This window comes from Callospermophilus lateralis, chromosome 2, assembly GCF_048772815.1.
Source record: "Callospermophilus lateralis isolate mCalLat2 chromosome 2, mCalLat2.hap1, whole genome shotgun sequence".
NCBI classification, from domain to species: domain Eukaryota; kingdom Metazoa; phylum Chordata; class Mammalia; order Rodentia; family Sciuridae; genus Callospermophilus; species Callospermophilus lateralis.
In genome coordinates, this window is record NC_135306.1 from 193,703,605 (window position 1) to 193,727,571 (window position 23,967).

At 35.4% G+C, this 23,967-nt stretch overlaps 1 protein-coding gene and 1 pseudogene across 1 annotated transcript; both read left to right on the forward strand.

The window, feature by feature from the left end:
• Window positions 1-792: 792 nt before the first annotated feature.
• On the forward strand, window positions 793-1,701 carry LOC143391646 (olfactory receptor 4C6-like). The gene has a single exon (XM_077108707.1). The coding sequence runs from the start codon at window positions 793-795 to the stop codon at window positions 1,699-1,701; it is 909 nt and encodes a 302-aa protein (XP_076964822.1).
• A 5,920-nt stretch (window positions 1,702-7,621) lies between these two features.
• On the forward strand, window positions 7,622-8,521 carry LOC143391647 (olfactory receptor 4C15-like; annotated as a pseudogene).
• The last annotated feature ends 15,446 nt before the right edge of the window (window positions 8,522-23,967 follow it).

Sequence of the window (23,967 nt, forward strand, 5' to 3'; positions counted from 1 at the left end):
TGATATTTTTTACCTTCCTTTTGATGCACTCTTAGTAAAACTGTTCATAATGATCATGCACTTGATTCCTTCATTCAGGGAGCTGGGTCAGTGGTACTATTGCTGTTGTCCAGTAGAGAAGATGGGATCAGGGTAGTTGGTTTAAGGACACTTGGCTATTACATGATGAAGTTGAAATCACTAGCATTTTGGTAGCAGTAAATGAACAATTTTTTAATTGAATTCTTATTTGGAATAAATTCAGATCAAGAGGAAACTTGCTCAGAGGGTGTAGAAAATTCCTACCTACCTCTCAGTGTCTCCTAATATTATCCTCTTATATTATGAAAGGTACATGTATCAAGATGATGAAACAAACAAGGATACAGTACTCTTAATTTTAAGTAATCTTAAATAACTTTATATATACATAAGTGATTTTTTTCTACTACTGTGATTGTTCAGCTCTAGAAGTCTATACATCATAACTCATTGAATTTAACACAATTACTTTTAAAAGATCTGACATCATAAACCATGAGCACACTATTTTCTCCATTGCCAATATGTTGACACTAATTTTAAGTATTTCTTTATTTGATTAGTGGAAGAGTTGGTTTGTTCAGATTTGATGCATATTTCAATTATTTCAATTCTAAAATAGTATTGCTTTTGGAGCACCTTAGATAAAGTGGAGAGAATGAGAAAACTTGCCAAAAATGTCCCGAGCACTTAGTGATTGCTAATTAAAAATGATATTCCTTTTGCAGATTTTCCAGTGCAGAGGGACACGCTGACCTCAGTCCACATTCAATGGAGAATCCAAACAACGTGACTGTATTCATCCTTTTAGGCATTACAAAGAATCCAGAGTTGAGGAGAATACTCTCTGGTTTGTTTCTAGTCATGTATGTGGTCACAGTACTGGGAAACCTCCTCATTGTGGTAACCATAAGTGCAAGTCAGAGTCTGAAGTCTCCCATGTATTTTTTCCTTACTTCCTTGTCCCTCATGGATGTCACCTACTCTTCCGTCATTGCCCCCAAGTTGATTGTGGACTCCCTCTCTGAGAGCACCACCATCTCCCTCAAAGGCTGCTTGACCCAGCTCTTTGCAGAGCATTTCTTTGGCGGTGTGGGGATCATCCTGCTCACCGTGATGGCCTGCGACCGCTACGTGGCCATCTGTAAGCCCCTGCACTACACCAGCATCATGAGTCCCCGAGTGTGCTGCCTGATGGTGGGAGGGGCCTGGCTGGGCGGGTCCATGCACGCAACCATACAGCTTCTTTTCATGTATAAAATACCTTTCTGTGGCCCCAATATCATCGATCACTTTATGTGTGACTTGTTTCCATTGTTGAAACTGGCCTGCATGGACACCCACGTCCTGGGTCTCTTGGTCATCCTCAACAGTGGGGTGATGTGTATGACCATCTTCCTTCTCCTGCTGGGCTCCTACGTGGTCATCCTCTGCTCCCTGAAGTCTTACAGCTCTGAAGGGAGGCGCAAAGCCCTCTCCACGTGTAGCTCCCACCTCACTGTGGTGGTGTTATTCTTTGTGCCATGTATTTTCTTGTTTGTGAGGCCTGTGGTCACTTACCCCATAGACAAGGCAATGGCTGTGTCCTTTACCGTTGTTGAACCCATGTTAAATCCCTTGATTTACACCTTGAGGAACGCAGAGGTGAAACATGCCATGAGGAAACTATGGGTGAAATGAGGGACCCTGGGTAGTCACTGAATTACAGATCAAAGGACAAATTTGCCTTACAATGCCAGGGGAGTCTTAGCCTCCCCATAACACCAATCCGTTCAGCCCAGGCAAACAGATGCTTTGTTTTATTTTATTTATTGGTTCTTTTTGGTTACACATGACAGTAGAATACATTTCTTAAAACACAAGTGAAGATGTCAAGATACTACAGTGTCCTGTCCAACCAGGATATCCTCCAGGACCTCACACAGGTACATTTTGTACTATCTCATCTTCCCCACAAGCAAGGAGGCACAATTTTAAATTAAATTCTATTTTGAACAACCCTAATCTTACCAAGTTTAGGGGTTTTAATTAATTATTTTTTTTTCTTTTTGAGATAATCTTTTCCAAAACCTTTGCTTGGTTGGGTCCCTGACTTTTTTTTTCCCTTTCCTATTTCCATATGAACTCCTACCTGAGAAGAAAAGAAAAGGTATTTCCTGATGACTTTTCTCAGAGCTTCCTTTCACCTGTCCTCCACTTCTCCACCCAGGTTGTAGTCTTTAATCACAAATAGTACCTGAAAATATTTCTCGAGGTCCATATTCTGTTTTTCCCTCCCCAAATCATAATTCATGTCATTGCAGGGTTTCTTTGTGCTTAGCCCCAGGGGTTAGAACACGCCTGGTCACTCAGTATGTGCTTAATAAATATTATTCGATGATTCCAACTCCATAAGAGACTTAGGAGTTTAAAATATTTTCAAATAAACATAAATAAGTGAGGAATACTTATAAGTACTTTAGGGGGGTTAGAATCCCCCCAGTTGGCACACTTCCAGTTGTCCCTTTGGACATTTTTTATTTGTTAGAGTGCTTTTATACAGAGGCCATGAGCATTCCAAGATTCTCAACTACTTCTAGCTGCTAGTTTCCAAGTCAAGTGCTTTACAATCAAATGTCTCTATCTTGAAGTTATACATTCTCTATGGGACTAAAGCAACTGTATACACTTTTTTAATTTTATTGGTTCTTTTTAGTTATATGTACCTAGAACTATTTTATTAACTGTGGGAAAATTATTTTGCTTTTACCCTCAAGATGTGTATATCCAAATCCAATGGATGTTCATTTTCTCTGAAATTCTATGAAAAATACTAAAAAGCACTTATGATGTTTCAAGCCACCCACCTTGATGAGGTATATGGGAAGACTAAGGTCCCAGTATGATTTACCAAACTGTTTCCTTATTAAAACAAATGTTCATGATATATGTGAAGACAATAATTTCAGCATGAATTATGGTTTCAAATAAAGCAGCACTTAAATAGTTTTATTTTGAAATAAAGTATGTTATGTGCAATAAACAAGTAGCTTTATTAATCCCCAACTGTATTTGTAACTTCAAGATGCATTGAAAGATATTTGCTGAGTTTGTATAAAGTTCAGATACTTTACTATGAGCTGGGATACAACAATGAATCAGAAATCTTATGTTCCTTGTGTCTCAGATCTTTTATGCTAGTGCAGAAGACAGACAACTTACGAAAGTGAAAATAAAAAATCATAGAAAGTTACATGCTCAGATAATTGTAATGGAATAGTGCAAAGGTGACTGGGGAACTCAGAGGAGGTGGGCAAGGGAAATTTCTGAGAAGAATTTCTAAGCTGAAATCTGAATGTGAGAAGAACCACCTTCAGACACACTCGTGGGAAGAGAAAATGTTACGCAGAGAAGATCACTTCAACAACGAATTACATAAACAAATTCAAGAAGCAAAAGAACAACTCTACCGGGAGATAGAGGTTATAAAAAAAAATCAAACAGAAATCCTAGAAATGGAGGAAATTATAAACCAAATTAAAAACTTAAATAAGAGTTAATGTTTTAGTTGGCTTTTTTGTCCTCTCATTTGCAGCAAAACTCTAGAGATCTCTATATTGCTTGTCTCTCATCTCTCTCTTTTTGTTTTTTTACAAGCCCTTTTCTGTCATGCTTCATTATCTAAGGCTTTCTAAAAGTCTTTTCCAAGGAATAACAAATGACCCCTATGTCATTAAGTTTAACAGCCATTGCTCACTTCTCACCTATAAAATAAATCCATTTGCAATTTTTAACCAAGTTTTTTTTTGACATACTGTCTTAACTAGACTAAGATTCTCAAATTAATATCTTCCTCCTAGACCTTATTTCTTGATGCTATGATGTGGAAATCCAATTGTCTCCATGGCATTCTCACTGGAAGAGAGAATTTCCCACAATGAACAAGTCCAAGGCTGTCCTTCTGGTCCTACCTTTATCTCCAAGTGTATTCTACCTATAATGTTTTCTGTCAATTGACAGCACATTTGATCTGTCCGTATCACATATAATATCCAGTCCATCAGCAAATCATGTGGAATCAACTTGGAACATATATTCCAAAACCAACCACTTCTAATCACTTTTGGAGCTACCTTTGAAAGACTCAGAGCTCCTGATTGCTGGAGTAAGGAGTGAGAAAATTTTAATCAGGTCTTAACTGGCATCCTAGCCAATGCCAGGTTAGAGGGAAGGGTCACATAAAGAAAGAGAGACATATCTGGCAAAATTATGACAGAAACAGTGTCAGCGGGGGAAATCATTCTGGGTTCAGCTGAACCCACAACTGCATAGCACTGTGTGAGAAATACTACACGTTTCCCATTCATATAAGGAGAACTATGGCAGGGAGCAGTCTTATTGGGGATATCCAAGTCTTCATCTTAGGAAAGAATAATCCCCTGAATCTTTATCTGTCTTGGAGAAAAAAAACAATCATGGAACAATGACCTTTTAGCAAGACTTTGGAATAACTTATACAGTGAAATCACTGCAAGTCTAAGGTCTGCAAAGATTGCTGCCCAACAGAGGGAGTTTACAGGCAAAGCTCATTCTGTTGCCCAGGAGCACAGTGCTTCTCTAAACACTCTAAAGACTCTCAAGTTTATACAAAGTGCCCTTCCTACTTCTGGCTAGGTTCAGTCTGCTGTTTATGGGATGCCTTGGCACCAACCCCTCTGAAATACAAGGGGGCCCATGGGTTCCCAGACCAGTCACTGAATTTTCAGAGCCACCTGAGTCCTATTTTGGTGCAGACTCAGGGGTGTTGCTCTTTTGATCAACCTGGGTCTGTAGGAATTCTTCCTGCTCACCAAGAAATATGTGAGCATACAAAACTGCTCTCTGTGTCCATGTGGTTGACGTAAGTCTAAAAACACAAGGCCCAGCAGGGAGAAAAGGGACAGGCCCGATCCACTATCCATGTACACAGGCTACTCCTCACACTCTGAAGCTTACTGTTATTGAATATTTTAGTTGTTCAGTGTTACACATGATAGTGCATTATCTGTAACAAAGCTTTTCCATATCATTTCAATTTTAGAATAAACTTTTAAGTTTCATGTTACTAGTACAAGATTACGATTCTGGAAGTATTTACCAGTTTTGAAAAGGATTACATGAATGAACCAATTTCATTGCAATTTTAATAGGTGTAACTAATAAGTAGCATGATTTTAAAGATACATATTTTATTCTTATGCTAATTCAATTTCTAGCGTACTTGCCTTTGTTGATACTGCTTAAAAATAATGCTAACATTGATATATCCTATCTCCCTTTTGATGAATTCTTAGTAAAACTGCTCATATGGACCATGCACTTGATTCGTGCAGTTTAAGCAGCTGGGCCAGAGGTATTATTCTTATTGAAGGGTAGAAGAAAGAGGACCCAGGTGGTTTGTTCAAGGACAATTGACGACTAGATGATTAAGTTGAAACTGCTAGCATTTTGGTAGCAGAAAATGAACAATATTTTAATTGAATTTTTTATTGGAATAAATTCAGATCAAGAGAAAACTTGATAAGATAGTATAGAAATTTTCTGCATACCTCTATTTCCTAATATTCTCAAAAGTACATCTGTCAAGATGAAATAAACATAGATATGTTACTCTTAACTAAATACCAAATTCTACATATATTTAAGTTATTTTTCTACTGCTATTATATTTCTGCTCTAGGAGTCATTGTTAAGATAATTACTTTTAAAAGATTTGAAATCATGAACCATGAGCACACTATTTTCTCCATTGCCAATATTTTGACACTAATTTTAGGTATTTATTCATTAATGGAAGAGTTGGTTTGTTTAGGTTTTATGCTTAATTTCAACTCTAAGCTGGTATTGCTTTTAGAGCACTTCAGATAAAGAAAGTGAAGACATAAAATATTTTATTAGCTTCTTATAGGACCTTGTCTTCCTTCCTACCACCAGGCCTCTTGTTTTTTGTTTTTTTGTTTTTTGGTTTTTTTTTTGCACAATAAAGCCATCTGAAACAGAAGTAAGTGCATGTGGGTCTGAAGCCACACTAATTTAAGGTCTATCAAATTTTCAAACATTCAGAGCCTACCAAAGACACTTAAAATTGTCACACACTTAAAAATAAATTTTTCACTGTGAATATCCAAAGAAAATATTCTGTGTTTTATACACATGAGAAGAAGAGTAAAACAAAAGCCTAGGATATGATGAGGCAGGAACTAGGAGTAAACCTGATGCCATCTGTGCTCTGGGTCAGAGGCTGGGGCAGGTCACTCTCCTCACACCTCATCTTCCCCAGTGCTACGGGCTATTGATGTTTTTACATCCAAGTCTTTATCTGATTCTCCCAAGAAGTCAATTGACAGATGTGCTTATTAATCCATAGGCCAAAGAGTTTTCAGCTCATGGTGCATACAATAGAAGAGCCTGGAGCCATGATTCTTGCTGCTTTCATTTCATTCTCTTCCTGTTTTGCCCTGGGGTGAGCTGACCAAAGGCAGATGCCAGATGGAAAGTCTTTCCCCTATAGCATGTAATTATTGTAAATAATATGGTAAATATTTATGATAAGTGATTTCTTGCCTTATTTCATTTAGTCTTATGTCAACCATCAGAAGTAGGCATTATTGTCTCTGTAAAATTCTGCTCTAATTTTTAAATGATGAATTTAAAAACATCAACTTTTATGCATACCTATGTCTGTAGCTGGGCACTTTTTCATAGATCCTTGTCTTTTATGAAAAAAAAATTAAATCATTAAAAAGCACATTCAGGGCCAGGCCCCATGGCACACTCCTGTAATCCCCGCAGCTCAGGAGGCTGAGACAGGAAGATTGTGAGTTCAAAGCCAGCCTCAGCAAAAAGCAAGACACTAAGCAATTGGGTGAAACCTTGTCTCTAAATAAAATACAAAATAGGGCTGGAGATGTAGCTCAGTGGTTGAGTGCCCCTGAGTTTAATCCCTGTACCAAACAAACAACAACAACAACAACAAAAAAACTACATTCAGTATACAAATTTACAGAAACTTTTGAGACGTATACATGATTTTCAAGTGCCTTGAAAAATCCTTGTTATTTCTTCTACTTATAGATGTAACAGTCTCCAGGTCAGATGGCTTGTTATTCACCCCAGCCCACTTCCATGACAATGGCTGACCTGACTACTACATTACAGTTCACATTTTCTCATTACATGGATGAGCTTCAGAGGCTTCTGAACAAGTCAATTCAGAAAGTCACAAGTAAATGACCATAGCTGGATCTCAAGGTAAAACTTTGAATTTTTTCTATCATATGTAGATGCTTCCATTTCCCTTTTTAGACACTCCAATACTTTAAGTCCTCAAAGATTCATCTCTACCTTAAGACTGCCTGATCTCCAAATCCTACCCTCAGTAAATGACTTAATTTGTGTTCTCAGTGACAAAATAAGCACTAAAGATAATTTTACATATGTGTGCACCTAACTCTTGAGGACTATAAAAATTATAAACTGGCCTGAAGGAAATATTTCTTTATCATAATTGTAGATTACTAGAAGAGCTTATCTTAGAGTAGACATACTTCTTATTAGAATACTTTTTTTTTTCTCTGAACTCATGCACAATCAAAGCTTCATAACTAAATTTGTCCTCCTGGGGCTTTCACAGAATCCTACTGTTTAGAAAATATTATTTGTTGTGTTTTTGTTGGTCTATATTGCAACTATTGGGGGCAACATGCTGATCGTAGTGACCATCCTCTGTAGCCCTGCACTGCTGGGCTCCCCCATATACTTCTTCTTGGCTGTCCTGTCCTTCCTGGATGTGTGCTATTCCTCTGCCATTACACAAAAGATGGTTGTAGAATCCATCCATGAAAGGAAAACCATCACATTTGAAGGATGCATGATTCAACTTTTTACTGAACACTTACTTGGTGGGGCAGAGATGATAATCCTCACAGCCATGGCCTACGACCGCTATGTGGCCATTTGCAAGCCCTTGCACTACTCTTCCATCACAAACTGGAGGCGCTGTGGCATTCTGGTGGGGGTGGCCTGGACAGGGGGCTTCTTGCATTCCATCATACAGACTCTCTTTCCTTTCCAGCTGCCCTTTTGTGGCCCCAATATCATTGATAGTTTCTTATGTGACTTGTACCCATTACTGGAGCTGGCCTGCAACTGTTACATCTTTGGACATATATTATTCACCATGTTGCTTGTCTCCTGTGCTGTCATCTTGTTCTCTCTGAGAATCCTCAATTCTGAAAAGTGGAGGAAAGCTTTGTCCACCTGTGGATCTCACATTGCTGGTGAGGTTTTGTTCTTTGTTTGATGCATATTTACATATGCAAGACCTCCTTCTGCCTTCTCCTTGATAAAATGGTGGCCATATTTTACACCATGTTAACCTCCTTGCTCAATCCTTTGATTTTATACTTTCAGAAATATGGAAATGAAAAATGCCATGAGGAAAGTATGGAAGAGATTGATGGTGATTTCTGATGAAAAATAAAATTACTAAACTTCATAAAAAATAATATAATGAGTAACAAATTCAAAATGGTCTTAAAAAAACTTGATGGGACCCTCATTTTCTCTAAAGTGGAAGCACAATTCTATAGAAATGTCAGTACTGTGGGGTCAGAGATGATGTTTTCACTATCTTTTTTGAAAAAAATATTTTTATTAGTTGTTGGTAGACCTTTATTTTTATTTATTTATATGTAATACTGAGAAATGAACCCAGTGCCTCACACATGCTAGGCAGGTGCTCTACCACTGAGCCACAACCCCAGCCCCTGTTTTCACTATCTTATCAGGCATCTACTCAAGTTGGCAAGCCAAAACATCCTATCATGTAAATTGAAGATAATTACATTTTATGCTTACTTAACATTTAATAGTTCTCAAATGAAAGAAAAAAAATACTTGTCATACTGTGGACCACTAATTCCATGCTTTGAAAATTCTTGTGCAGGGATGACAAAAGTGTCTTAGAAATTAGAGATAGATACTTAAAGTATTTCAAGTGCAAAAAAAGATTGATTTAGAATATTGATCTCAGTGATGCTGGAGCAAAAGCAACTGGAACTCAGATGCACATTCAGAAGACTATTAGTGGAACCTTCATTGTAGGTTTCTTATATGCCGTGACCCTATTTTTAAGGTGGGCCCACTACCCTCTGTATGGGTTTAGTCATTCTTTTTTAAAAAACTTTATTTATTCTAATTAGGTATATATGACAGGAGAATGCATTTTGATTCATTGTACATAATTGCAGCAAAACTTTTCATTTCAATGGTTGCCCATGGTATACTTTCAATCATACATGCACCTAGGGTAATGATGTCCATCTCATTCCCCCATCCCCCCTCTCCCCTTTGCCCTATCTAAAGTTCATTTATTTCTCCCATTCTTCCTGACCCAGCCCCATTATGAATCAGCATGCTTATATCAGAGAAGTCATTCAGCATTTTATTTTTGGGGGATTGGCTTACTTCACTTGGCATTATGTTCTTCAACTCTATCCATTTACCTGCAAAAGTCAAGATTTTATTCTCTTTTAATGCTAAGTAATATTGTCTTGTGTATATATACCACATTTTCTTTATCCATTCATTTATTGAAGGGTATCTATGTTGGATTCACAAATTAGCTATTGTGAATTGTTGTAAACATTGATGTGGCTGTGTCACTGTAGTATGCTGTTTTTAAGTCCTTTGGGACTTAAACCAAGGAGTGGGGTAGCTGGATCAAATGGTGGTTCCATTCCCAGTTTTCCAAGGAATCTCCATACTGCTTTCCAGATTAGCTGCAGCAATTTGCAGTCTCACCAGCCACATATGAGTGTGTACTTTTCCCCACATCCTCGCCAACATTTATTGTTGTTTGTATTTTTAATAATTGTCATTGTGACTGGAGTGAGATGAAATCTTAGAGTAGTTTTGATTTGTATTTCTCTAATTGTTAGAGGCATTGAACGTTTTTTCATATATTTGATGATTGTTTGTATATCATCTTCTGAGGAGTGTCTGTTCAGTTCCTTGGCTTATTTATTGATTGTTTGTTTGTTTGTTTGTTTGTTTTTTGGTGTTAATATTTTTTTAGTTCTTTATATGTCCTAGAGATTAGTGGCCTATCTGATGTGTGTGTGATAAAAATTCGCTCCCATTCTGTAGGATCTCTATTCACCTCACTGATTGAGTTTGAATCCATTGTATTCATTGATTCTTGATTTTATTTCTTGTGCTATAGGAGTCTTGTTAAGGAAGGGGCCTAATCCAATATTATAGAGATTTGGGCCTACTTTTTCTTCAATTATGTGCAGGGTCTATGGTCTAATTTCTAGGTCCTTGATCCACTTTGAGTTGAGTTATATGTATGGTGAGATTTAAACATGATTTGTTGAAGAAGCTATATTTTCTCCAATATGTTTTTGTTGCCTTTGTCTAATATAAGATAACTGTATTTATGTGGTTTTGTCTCTATGTTCTCTGTTTTGTACCACTGGTCTCCAAGTCTATTTTGGTGCCAATTCCATGATATTTTTGTTACTATGGCTCCATAATATAGTTTAAGGTCTGCTATAGTGATGCTACCTGCTTCACTCTTTTTGCTAAGGATTGTTTTAGCTATTCTGGGTCTCATATTTTTCCAGATGAATTTTATTACATTTTTCTACTACTATTAGGAATTCCATTAGGATTTGAATTGGAATTACGTTAAATCTGTATAGTGCTTTTGATAGTATGGTCATTTTGACAATATTAATTCTCACTATCCAAGAATAAAGGAGATCTTTCCATGTTCTAAGGTCTTCTTTAATTTCTTTGTTTAGTGTTCTGTAATCTTCACTATACAGGTTTTTCACTTCTTTCATTAAATTGATTCCCAAGTATTTTATTTTTTGAGGCTATGGTAAATGAGGTAGTTTCCCCTGGTTTCTCTTTCAGAGTATTTCCCACTGATGTACAGAATTGCCTTTGATTTATGGGTGTTGATTTCATATCCTATTACCTTGCTGAATTCATTCAGTAATTCTAGAAGCTTTCTGGTGGAATTTTTTGGTTCTTCTATGTATATAATCATATCTTCAGCAAATAGTGCTGATTTGAGTTTTTCCCCCTATCTAAATCTTTTTAATTTCTTTATTCTGTCTAATTGCTCTAGCCAGTGTTTCAAGAATTATGTTAAATAGAAGTAATGAAAGAGGGCATCCCAATCTTGTTCCAGTTTTCAGAGGGAATGCTTTCAATTTTTCTTTATTTAGAATGATGTTGGCTTTTACAATGTTGATATAAGTACCTGTTATCCATAGTTTTTTTTAGTGTTTTGAACATGAAGACATGCTGTATTTTGTCAAATGCTTCTTCTGCATCTATTGAAATGATCATATGATTCTTATCTTGAAGTCTATTGATATGATGAATTACATTTATTGATATCCATATGCTGAACTAACCTTGCATCCCTGGGATAAACCCCACTTGATCATGGTGCACAATCTTTTTTATATGTTTTTGCATTCAATTTGCCAGAGTTTTATTGAGAATTTTTGCATCTATGTTCATTAGAGATATTGCTTTGAAGTTTTCTTTCTTTGATATGTCTTTGCCTGGTTTTGGAATCAAGGTGATATTGGCCTCATAGAATAAGTTTAGAAGTATTTCCTCTTTTTCTATTTCATGAAATAATTTGAGGAGTATTTGTATTAGTTCTTCTTTAAAGATCTTGTAGAAATCAGCTTTGTATCCATCCAGTCCTGAACTTTTCTTTGTTGGTAGGCTTCTGATGGCGTCTTCTGTTTTATTGCTTGAATTTTGTTGTTGTTGTTGTTGTTTAAATCGTGTGTATCATCCTAGTTCAGTTTGGGCAAATTATGTGACTCTAGAAATTTGTCAATGCCTTTGATATTTTCTATTTTATTGGAGTTCAAAATTTCAAAATAATTTCTAATTATCTTCAGTATTTCTGTAGTGTCTGTCATAATATTTCCTTTTTCAACATGGATGTTAGTAATTTGAGATTTCTTTCTCCTTTTCTTCGTTAGCATGGTTAAAGGTTTGTCAACTTTATTTTTTTTCAAAGAACCAACTTTTTGTTTTGTCAAATTTTTCAAGTGTATCTTTTGTTTCAATTTCATTGATTTCAGCTCCAATTTTAATTCTACTGCTTTTGGTGTTGATTTGTTCTTCTTTTTTGGGGCTTTGAGATGTAATGTTAGGTCATTTATTTGTTGACTTTTTCTTCTTTTAAGGAATGAACTTCCTGCAATGAACTTTCCTCTTTGTACTGCCTTCATAGTGTCCCAGAGATATTGGTATGTTGTATCAGTGTTCTCATTTACCTTTAAGAATTTTTGAATTTCTTTTTTGATGTCTTTTGCAACCTGTTGTTCATGTAGTAGCATATTATTTAGTCTCCAGGTGTAAGAGTAGCTTTTATTTTTTACTTTGTCATTGATTCCCAAATTTATTTAATTTGATAGAATGCTGGCCAGGGTAGTATCTCTACTTTTTGTACTTTTTAAGAGTTGCTTTGTGGCCTAATATATAGTCTATTTTAGAGAAGGACCCATGTGATACTGAGAAGAAAGTGTATTCAATTGTTGATGAATGAAATATTATACATATGTCAGTTAAGTCTAATTTATTGATTGCTTTATTATATTCTATAGTTTCTCTGTTCTGTTTTTGTTTGTAAGATCAGTGGTGGAAGAGGTGTGATAAAGTCACCCATAATTATTTTATTGTGATCTATTTGACTCTTGAATTTGAGAAATGTTTGATGAATGTAGATGGTCCATTGTTTGGGGCATATATATTTATAATTGTTATGTCTTATTGATATATGGTTTCCTTGAACAATGTAAAATGTCTTTCTTTATCCTTTTTGATTAATTTTGACTTGAAGCCTACTTGATTTGATATAAGGATGGAAACTCCTGCTTGTTTTCACACTCCATGTGAATGGCATGATTTTTCCCAACCTTTCACCTTCAGTCTTTTCCTATGAGATTAGTCTCCTGGAGACAGCATTTTTTTTTTTTAAAAAAAATCCCATCTGCCAATCTGTCTTTTGATTGATGAGTTTAGACCATTAACAATCAGGGTTATTACTGAGACATGATTTGTATTTTGAGCCATTCTTGTTATTTTTGGTATTTAACTGACTTGGTTTCTCCTTTGATTAGTTTTTCCTTTAGTGTAATACCTCTGTCCGCTGATTTTCCTTATTGTTTTTCATTTCCTCCTCATGGAATAATTTTCCAAGGATGTTCTCTAATGCCAGCTTTCTAGCTGTAAATTCTTTTAACTTTTGTTTATCATAGAAGGTTTTTATTTCATTATCAAATCTAAAGCTTAATTTTGATGGAAATAAGATTATTGGTTGATATCCATTTTTTTTTTTTTTTCAGATCTTGGTATATGTTGTTCCAGGTCTTCTAGCTTTCAGGGTCTGTTTTGAAAATCTGCTGAGATATAAATTGGTGTCCCCCATATGTGATCTGATTCCTCTCTCTTGCAGCTTTTAAGATTCTATGCTTAATCTGTGTGCTAGGTATTTTCATTATAATGTGACTTGGTATCGATCTGTTTTAATTTTGTAAATTTGGTGTCATGTCAGCCTCTAGTATTTGATTTTCTAATTCATTCTTCATGTTTGGGAAATTTTTTGATATTATCTCATTGACGAGATTGTGCATTTCTTTGATTTGAAACTCTGTGCCTTCCTCTATCCCAATAACTCTTAGATTTGTGGTTTTTTTATGCTATCCCAAAATTCTTTGATGTTCTGTTTATGGCTTCTTACCATGTTCACTGGATGATTAAGTTTATTTTTCAGATTGTATACTTTATCTTTATTATCTGACATTCTGTCTTCCAAGTGATCTAGTCTGTTGGTGATGCTTTCTATTGAGTTTTTTAAATTTGGTTTATTCTTTTTTTCATTTCATGAATTTCTCACTGTTTTCTTTTTCAGAATCTCTAGCTCTTTCTTGAAGCAATCTTTTGCTACCTGTATTTGCTCCCTTATCTATCTCTTTGTTGGTGTGATCAATGGATGCCTGTATTTGCTCCCTTATATCTTTACTAATCTCATTAATGATTGCCTGTATTTGCTCTCTGATCTCGTTGTTTGAATGATCAATTATTACCTGCATTTGTTCATTTAGGTCATTCTTTAATTCACAGATTATTTGAGTTATGAACATTCTGAACTTCTTCTCTGACATTTCATCAACTGTGCTGTCCATGGGTTCTGTTATTGTAGTATCCTGGTTTGTTTGGGGACATTTTTCCCCTTGTTTTTTTTTTTTTTATGTTGTCTATGTGATTTCCTTTCTTGCAGCGTGGATCTGAGGTATTGCAGTCTCTACCCTATAATCTTGCAGTATGTGTGCAGATTATCTGTACCTCACCTTGATGGTGGGTGTTCCACGATGGATGTTACTGCAACTAAAGTTGGTGGCAGCAATAGAGAAGGTAACTCGAGATAGTAGTGGAGGTGACCCAAGATGGATGCAACATCTTTCAGAGATGGGGCTGGAAGGGTGGGCCTTACACTGGCTTTGGGATGCCTGCTCCAAGATACAGCTGCTTCTAGGACCCGTCTGTTGTTGCAAGGTAGAGGCTACTTGTGGGGAAGGCTATGGTGATGGCTATAGTGTCCCAAGTTAGAAGTGGGTTAGGCCTGGGCTTCCAGGTTGCGGGGAGGTTGTCCTGCCCTACTCTGGGCTTGACCTCTGGTGGGGGTCTGCCAGTTTGTGGAGGTGGTTAAGGGCCCTAGTCCTTCTTGAATTTCATAACAGGTAGACACCCTGATGGCCCAGAGCTACCTACTGTGGTTGTGTCTTTCTCCAGTTAGCACAACTTCATGTCAATCAACTTCAGAGAGCAAGATGAGGCAGATTTCAGGAGGATCTCAAAAGTGAGTATTTCTTATTCAAGTTCAATCAAAAAGAATTGATATAGGGTGCAACCAAGAAAACCAGGACCAACTGTGGATGTAGGAACCTGATTCCTCCCAGCTCTGAAGAGGAAATTCAGAGGAACCAGAGAGTAAAAAGAACTATAAAATATGGTAATATTTTAATTTATTTGGTATATTTATGGTGTCTTGTACCAAAGTGAAAATAGTCCTATTTTAACAAGTATCAATAAGGAGCATTCAATTTTATATATTTTATATGCCATTCTCATAGTTCAAGTTGATTGATCTCAGGTTGCAATGTGCCTTGTAGAATAAATGTATTTACAGTAAAATTGTTTAGTTTTACCTAACCCATCAACACTAAAAAAATATCTACTGAGTATTGTGGGAAAAAATACTTAATCTTTCTGTTCTTTTCTTTGTCAGTCCCAAAGTAAAAGGGTGTGGATAATAGTTTTCTTCTCCATAATAAGCATGGTAGGAGATAGATAAGATTTTGCTGTTGTTGTAAATCCATAAAGGATTAAGATTTAGGGTCTAAAACTTCAACTGGACAATGTGAGTGTCCTGCAGTAGACCAGGTGTGTGACAAATTTTTAGATTGTCCTTCATCATTCCCCTTGTTCTCCATCATCTCTCTGTTCTTATAGTAGGGGTTTCATGTCTTTTCCATGCACACAGAGGTACATTCATCTCTACAAACTCAAATCAGTTTGTTCATCTCTAAGAGCTAACTCAAGTAATGTGGATCTGTTAAAACTGGCTGAGTTATTGTAAGAATCTGCAAATCCAGAATTTGAAATACATAAAATAATATATTATTCTGGATTGATTGCAGCTATGACCACAGATCCACAACTGATCTATCATAAACATGAACTAGACCATTTTTTTTTTCCATTTAAATTCTAAACTCCTCCTTGGGTACTCTAGTAATGGCACAAGGTTAAAGAAAACAAAACATTCTGCAGATTAATCATTCAAATGATTAAAAGAAACTAAACATTTTGCATAAACAAATTCTGAAAGATATCTAAGATGTTCATCCTTTCTAATTGACTTAACAGAATTTTGCAGAAGCCTCTTTTCAACAGTTATTGCTTTAGTTTTTTTTTTTTTTTCTATTCTATGCTGATTTTGCCTAAGTATGGTGACATTCATTCCAATGTTTTTATCTTTGGAAATGTAACTTTTGTTTACTATAATTCAACCTAATAGACTTACTGTTGTTTTCAAAATAATTTTCAGAAGCAATGCCAAACACACAAATAAAATAAAAAGTGAAACTTGTAAGAAACTAGGTACAAGAAGGAAGATGAGAGCTGATTTTAAGTTGAGATAATGAAATGATTTAGGAATTATATTGTGTTACAACACAAGTTAGATAAAATCATAATTTTGATCAAAATCTCATAATGTTCTCCAATCTCAAACTACTGTTTATTCCTACCATGGATCTTTGCCCATCCTTGCACTGTGGGTTTTTCCTTATTTCATTCCCTGATTATACCTCCTTGTCTTGCTATCACATAAAATAGCATTTTTTTTTTCATTTTGGCTCTGAATTCTCCCACTGTTATTTAATATTCCTATGTCTTCCTTGCTATCATTTTAATATATACATGCCTCTATCTCCTCATTTAGGCTGAAACACACAAATAGAAATGGTACCTCTTGTGTTGCAAAATATGGTAAAATGAAATAAATCAAAGATATTGAAACAAAAATGAAAGAGGGATATTCTTAAAGGAAAGATATTCATGTAAAGACTACAAAGAAGCCAATGTTTTAGTGTGGTCCCACCCAAAGGGACCTGAGGAGCTAGGTACCATTTCCTGTCAAGCTTCAGTTTTAAAAGCTAAGTTCTTTTTCATGTAACAGAACTATCATACCTTCTTTTCAACTAAAATAAAAAGAGAAAATTATTTTAATCTTCAGAAATTATACTTTTGTTTTAAAGTCATAGAATCTCAAAATCAATTTCTGAGAGGAAAAAAATTAGATTAATTAATTAATGCAAAACTTTTCATATGTGTACAGAAATGTGTCTCTTTAACAAGCACATGTTGCTGCCCCAGTCCCAGTACAACACACATTGTCCTCATGGATTAATGCTGTCTTGTCCTAGATCTTAGTTCTTGCATTTAATAAGACACTGGCATCTTACCCTACTTTTACCATCAGACTTTACATTTCATCCCTACGTACACACTGTTCCATTCCTGAGCATCAAGGAAAGTAAACTCATTTCCACAAAGAAACCCAGGAGCATTTAAAAATGGGCAAGAGAGTCTTTTAAATGGTGCTGGACATAAAGTTTTAAAAACACCTGAGCCAATGAGAAACCATGCAAACTTTGTCATGGAAATTATGCTAATGGAAAATTTCCAAACCCCAAACCCCAGGGAGAATTGAGAAGCAATTTACAGGTTCATGAGCTCTCTGGGAAAATTCTTTAAATTCCAGTTGGAAATCAGTGAGGATATCTACTTCTTCATTTTTCTTTTTCCTGAGACCATGTTCAAGACCACAGTTGTGGGCCACTGAGAACATTCTCCAGGTTGACTGCCAGAGCGGCTCTTCTGCCCCATCTTACATATTTAAGAAGGAACAGGAAAAAACCTTCACATTCTGGCCACTACTGAATGGAATTTTCTCCATAGAGAGGAGGGGGTGACCATCATTAGAATTTTCAAGAAATCAATATGTGGTGAGTTTTATAATTCACATTTTTGCATTTTTCAGAAAGATTTCAAATTGTGAAGTAATATTTTAAAATGTGGGCGTTGTGGTCAGAGTACCAAGTTTAATGCAGTGCCTGGGCTTATCAATACTGTGCATATTTGGACTAATTACGTAGTCATTGTGGCTGTCAAACTCTCCTATTTAATAGACATTATATTACCAAGCTCAATGATAATGAAGGGGAATTAATAATACATGTGGATCCTATAAGACAGCACTTGATAATAACAATAGCTATTTAAATGATTCAGTTATTTCTTTCAGTCAGGATATGGTGGTAGGGAGAATATATTCCTTCAAGTATAATGAAAAATATGATAAATAATTCAGAAAGGCAACTTCATATTTGTGTCCTAGTTCTCCTACAGCATTTTCTTTGTTCCTGAAAAATTTTTATTTATCATTTGTCCTCTAATGTTTTCGCCATCTGGAGGTTTTAAGATCAATAAGTGAAAATTTCTGAGTTTGTAGTAAAGTATACTGAGGCTGGAACATGGTAAATATAAGTACTGATGAATCATCCACAATTATTAATGTAGACTGTAGCCTTTATTATTTATATAACTACCAACTCACAAGAGGCACAGGGAGGGACATTAAAAGTAACAAAAATAGAGATGTTGTGTCCATGTATAAATAAAAAATATTTTTAAAAAAATCAGAAAGAAGGACTCAAGTCAGAGAGTATAGTTTTCTAATAGTGCCCATTTAATTTTTCCTAAGGGTGTTAAATAAATCCATAAATCTATAACACTAGAAAGAACGATGACAAAAAGAAAATTTGGCTTAAACCATGGTATAAATGCTTAGAATTAGTCTTAAAGAGATGTTTTTAAGATAGTTTTTGACCTTTGAAAAAGCAGGACAATATTTTCATCTTTGTTTACATATACCTGGAAAATGGAATGTATTATTTGTCAGCACAAACTATATTGTTTACTTCTCAGCAATAGAAAGTTTTGAACAAATACAGGCAGATATTATGTATTAATGCATTAAACTCAATATATGTTCTGATAAAAATACATTGTAAGTTAGTTCTAATTTGCCTGCAGCAATATATTCTGAATTTCCCAAGCATTTGCAAAAACTCAACTCCTACATGTTTTCAGGGTCCTGATATGTCTGTGATAAAGCAAATAATCTTACTTTTTCTTTTAAAATTTTTGGTATTTATTGTGAATTGAATGAAAACAAAAACAGTAAACTTTTTAGATTTTTTTTAGTTGTAGATGGACACAGTACCTTTATTTTATTTATTTTATTTTATGTGGTGGTGTGGCTCGAACCCAGTGCCTTACACATGCTAGGCAAGTGCTTGACCACTAAACCACAACCCCAGACCAACAATGAACATTTTTTAACCCCCCCCCCCCCGACAAAAAGAAAGAAAAATTACTTTAGTTTCCTTCCTCAGAATTGTTCAGGGAAATCTAAGTGCCTGAATTTCTAAACCACATCAGTGCTAGTTGACAAGAGAGTCTCTTTTAAAATTTGTGAGCTCTAGTACTGAGATAAGAAGGTGCATACACCCATAAGAAAGGTCAAAGGTAGAAACAAAGAAATGTTTACAAATTCCAGAAATATTAAGTGTATAAATAATGAGATATTTAGGGCCATCATGATGACCGAGAAAGGACACTAAAATCTGAAAAGAACATGTCTCAGCTGGCCAAAAAAAAAAAAAAAAAAAAAAAGAATATGCTTAGCTAGATAGAAATAAAACTTTTATAGTTGAATAATAATCCTGGATCAAGAATATAGAGGTTAAGTCATTTAACATGAAAGGTAATTACAAGCAGGATTTTAATTCAGAGTCTAGTAATTTGCAATAACAATATTTACTGGGTAAAATAGATGCAAATGTGACCGATATGCACTTACATGTATTTGTAACTGCATCTGAAATTTACAACTTGAATATAGTTGGAAAACACTACTTGTAATGACAACTTTACTACTAACTCCTTTTTTAGTTTTGAATGTTTTATGTACTTTTAAGCTGAAACAGAAATTCTTTGATTTTCAGAACAATTGGTGATAGACTTAGGTTTGTTGCTAAAATGAGTAGAAAGCAAACAGTGGGCAATGTGAGTAGTGAAGGAAATAGTGGGCAATGTGGGTTGTGGGACACAGTGAGGCAAACTTCCCAAGGTCACCTCCGGAAGATGGCCCAGTATGATCCACACAGTTCAGATGGGTGGGTAGTAAATCTCAGGTACAGCTTCAGCATATTCAATAGGACAGCAATCAAAAAAGGAAAGACCATAGAATGTTCCAGGAAAAGTATGGGCAGAAAAAGCTGCTGCTTGTAGGAGAATATGTTCAAAATTGATATCAAATTAGTGCAGATAGGACAGGAAGGTTTCTGTCCATGGGACAGCTTTTATGAAAAGTTAATAATATTTAAAAATTTTTTATATGAATTCTGTTATGTTAACCAGTAATTTCCTCCTATACAAATCAATCTTCCTTAATTTCACCTTCTTTGGCTGAACTAGATGGTTGGAAATCTTGTATTGTGTGTTAAATTTATGATCAATTTTAAATTTTGTTAAAACCATAACCAGATATAATTGTAATTTAAATGTTTTAAAATTATTTTTTATCGTCCTTTCGGATATATTATAATCAATTTATCTAATTTAATAGCCTCGATTATTTGCATAAGCTAGTTATTGTTTTTCCTCATTTAACATACTGTAAAAGTGCTTCACCTATTTTTTTTTTTTTGTATCAGGGATTGAACTCAGGGACACTTGTCTACTGAACCACAACCCGAGTCCTATTCTGTATTTTATTTAGAGACAGGGTCTCACTGAATTGCTTAGCACCTCGCTTTTGCTGAGGCTGGCTTTGAACTTGCAATTCTCCTGCCTTAGCCTCCTGAGCCACTGGCGTTAAGGGAGTACACCATCGTGCCTGGCTTTTTAATCATTTTTGTTCCCATCACACGGTATTATTTTTTATCCATCTGATTTGCATAAACATCTTTCTGTCGCTGACTATTTTAGGTAGGTCTCCCTTTTCTCCATCATACAGGGCACTGTACCATCTGCTACTGTAAATCTCCTTTCCTCTCCTCATTTCACTTTCAGAATAAATGTTTATGGTTGAGGTTGCTAGTATGAAAATTACTGACATGTTTATTATTCTATATTTACTAATATGTTTTACATGAGAGAACCAGTTTTATTCCTATTTTAAGGTATAATTTAAAATAGTGAGATTTAAAAAAAATAAATTTTTAGAGAGATTCAATTTCATCTCACTTTGTGTGTATAGCTATTGCTTAAAAATTCTGCTGATACCAATTTTTCATGTCATGCCTTCAATTTATACTTTGAAAAACATATTATTTATAAGTAATTGACTCTTTTGGATTAGGTAGTTGATGAGTGTTTCTCTATTTTATACTCCAGGAGGTGGGAACATGATGGTTTCTTCAATGACACCTGACTATTGATGATTTCCCTGGGCTTGATAGTTTTCCAATAGCAAACATGAAAGAAATTAAATTGACATTTTATTAGCATAAATTCAGGTAAATGGAAATGTTAGGAAGGTTTGGAAATATCCTATGTACTACTCTCTCTCCCCTAATTTTGTCATATTAAGTTAGCATAGAAATATTTATCAAGAATAAGTTACTCTTCACTATACAGTAAATTATATTGGACTAATTTTTCTATTACTGTGTTTATTTCTGCTCTAGGATTCAATTCATCATAAACCATTGCCTCTAAGACAATTACCTTTCAAAAAAATTAAAATGATAAGTCTTCTGATCAAAGCCATTAGCCCACTATGTTCTCCACTGTCAATGTTCTCACACTGAATTTAGGAAATTCCTTTATTTGATAAAATAAAAGTGTTTTATATTTAATGAAATTTAAAAATTAAAATTGCATTATTTTAAAAACATCCTTAAAAAAGAAAGTGAAAGGGCAAGATTTATTTATCTATTAGATTAACATAGGGCCTGTCTTCCTTTTAACCTCCTGCTCCATTTGGTTTCCTTTGCACAAAGAGTGTATCTGAAACAGGAATGGATGCATGTGGGGCTGAGGGCCACAGTGATGTATTCAAGGGCTACCAAATATAGTAAATATCTTATACAGTTAAATAGACATTTCTTCTCTGCTACTCACTAAAGAATATATATATTTTTTCATTTTTAAATACATTTGAAGACGAGTAAGATACTTATCACCCTGAGGCATGAATTAGGAGTAAGCATGCTATCATTTTGGCCCTGGGTCAGGGGCTGTGGCAGCTTGTTCTCACCATACATCACCTTCCCCTGTTCTGAGTGCATCAATGTTTCTAACCCTTGGGGTCTAATCGGATCCTCACAGGAGTCCTATAGATTGACACTCTAACTAAACTCACACAGAAAGTGTGGCCTGAGACTTACAGAATTATAAGAATTTTAAGTAACCTTTGGGAGCAATTGTCAGGATGACTCATGGAAATGCTTTCAGTAGAAGTGGCAGTTGGCTTTTCATGGAGTACATAATAACTATAATTAGTAAAAGTTATTATCATTAGAAACACTTTGTAGTTTCCAAATGACTGTCAACATGAACTTGGGAGATGAATGTGTAAGCTATATATGAATATATTGGGGAGTTTCATTGATTAGAACCAATCACATAGTATATGTTATGGGAAAATGATTAATAGAGTCTGCAGACTCTGAACAAGGGTGGTTTCCTATTTGCATATGTAAGTGATGCATATGTAATCCCCTTCTGATTCCTCATCATTTCCAGTTTCCTTCATGAAGATGCTCATTCACTAATGAACAAAGAATCAGAGGCTTTAATGATTCAGGTGGGTGGGAACTCTAGAAAGGTTAACCCAACCCTGAAGTCCTTGATAGAAAAGGGAAATCCCTACTTCTTTCCAGAGTGATCCAGTGGAAAGGACTTAGTTGTGGAGACAGATGTTCTGTGTAATAACCCATATCAAGCATCTGGTGTTTGCTTGAACTTAATCTCCTGATGCATGAATTTCCTATCAAGGTGTTATGGTTTAGAAAAAGCTCATGTTTGAGACAATGCAAGAAGGTTCAGGAAAGAAATGATTGGGTTGTGAGAGCCTTAACCCAATCAGTGATTTAATCCCCTGATAGGGATTAACTGAGTGGTAACTGAAGAGGCAGGGTGTGGCTGAAGGAGGTGGAAATTGGGGCATGGCTTTGGTGTATATATTTGTATCTGGAAAGTGGACTCTCTCTGTTTCCTGATTACCATGATTGTGAGAGTTGCTTCCCTCTGCCACACACTCCTGCCATGATGTTCAGCCTCATTTTGAGCCCTGAGAAATGGAGTCTCCCTTCTATGGACTAAGACCTCTGAAACCATGAGCTCACAAATAAACCTTTCCTCCTCTCTACTTGTGCTGGTCCAATCTTTTAGTTACAGCAGTGAAAAAGCTGACTAAAACACAAGAAAATAAGGATAAAAACCCTAGAGGTTCCCAGGGCAGTGAGTCCTGTGTAATCGCTCTGCTGTACCCATTTCACTTAATCACTATTACAACATTTGGAGGTAGGTATAATGATTTTAGTGAAATTCGATTCTAACGTCTAAATGAGGTAATTAAAAGAGAAAAACCTAAACATTTAGTGCAGTGGTCTGATGCATTTTCTGTCACTTTGTACTTTTTTCATAGATCCTTCATTTTGATAAAAAAGAAATTGAATTATGAAAAGACAAAATTCAGTTTAGATCTTAAAGAACATTTTTAGGGTGGCCATGCTTTAAAACAACTGCTTAAATTCTGTATCATTTTTTCTTCTAGGCATGGGGGTCTCCAGATTAGAGATGGCTTATTAGTCAACCCTGCCTCCTCCCATACAATGGCAGAAATGAACAATAGAGCTACAGTCCTCATCTCCTCACATGGGTGTGAGGTGAAGAATGTGACCCAATGATCCACAGAGGGAAGTCACTAGTAAATCATCAAAGCCATCTTTTGAGATTAAAATCTCTTCTTCTTCTTCTTTGCTATTCATCTTTATAAAAGCTCTAACAATTCAAACATTGTGACTACTGTATCTTCACCTTAGTTCTGTCTGATCCAAAGCTCCTATTCTTAATAAATGTCGAAATTTGTGTTTGAAATGACAAAAGAAGACTTAAAGACAATAGCATATTTAGGTGCACTGAAAAAAAATTGGTGACCCTAAAACAATAAACTGATATGAAGCAAATCTTTATATAATTGCAAACTTCAATGATAACTATTGTACCTTTGCCCTTTTTTTGGAA

Coding starts and splice junctions, on each gene's coding strand:
- LOC143391646 (XM_077108707.1), top strand. CDS start 793: ATGGAGAATCCAAACAACGTGACTGTATTCATCCTTTTAGGCATTACA.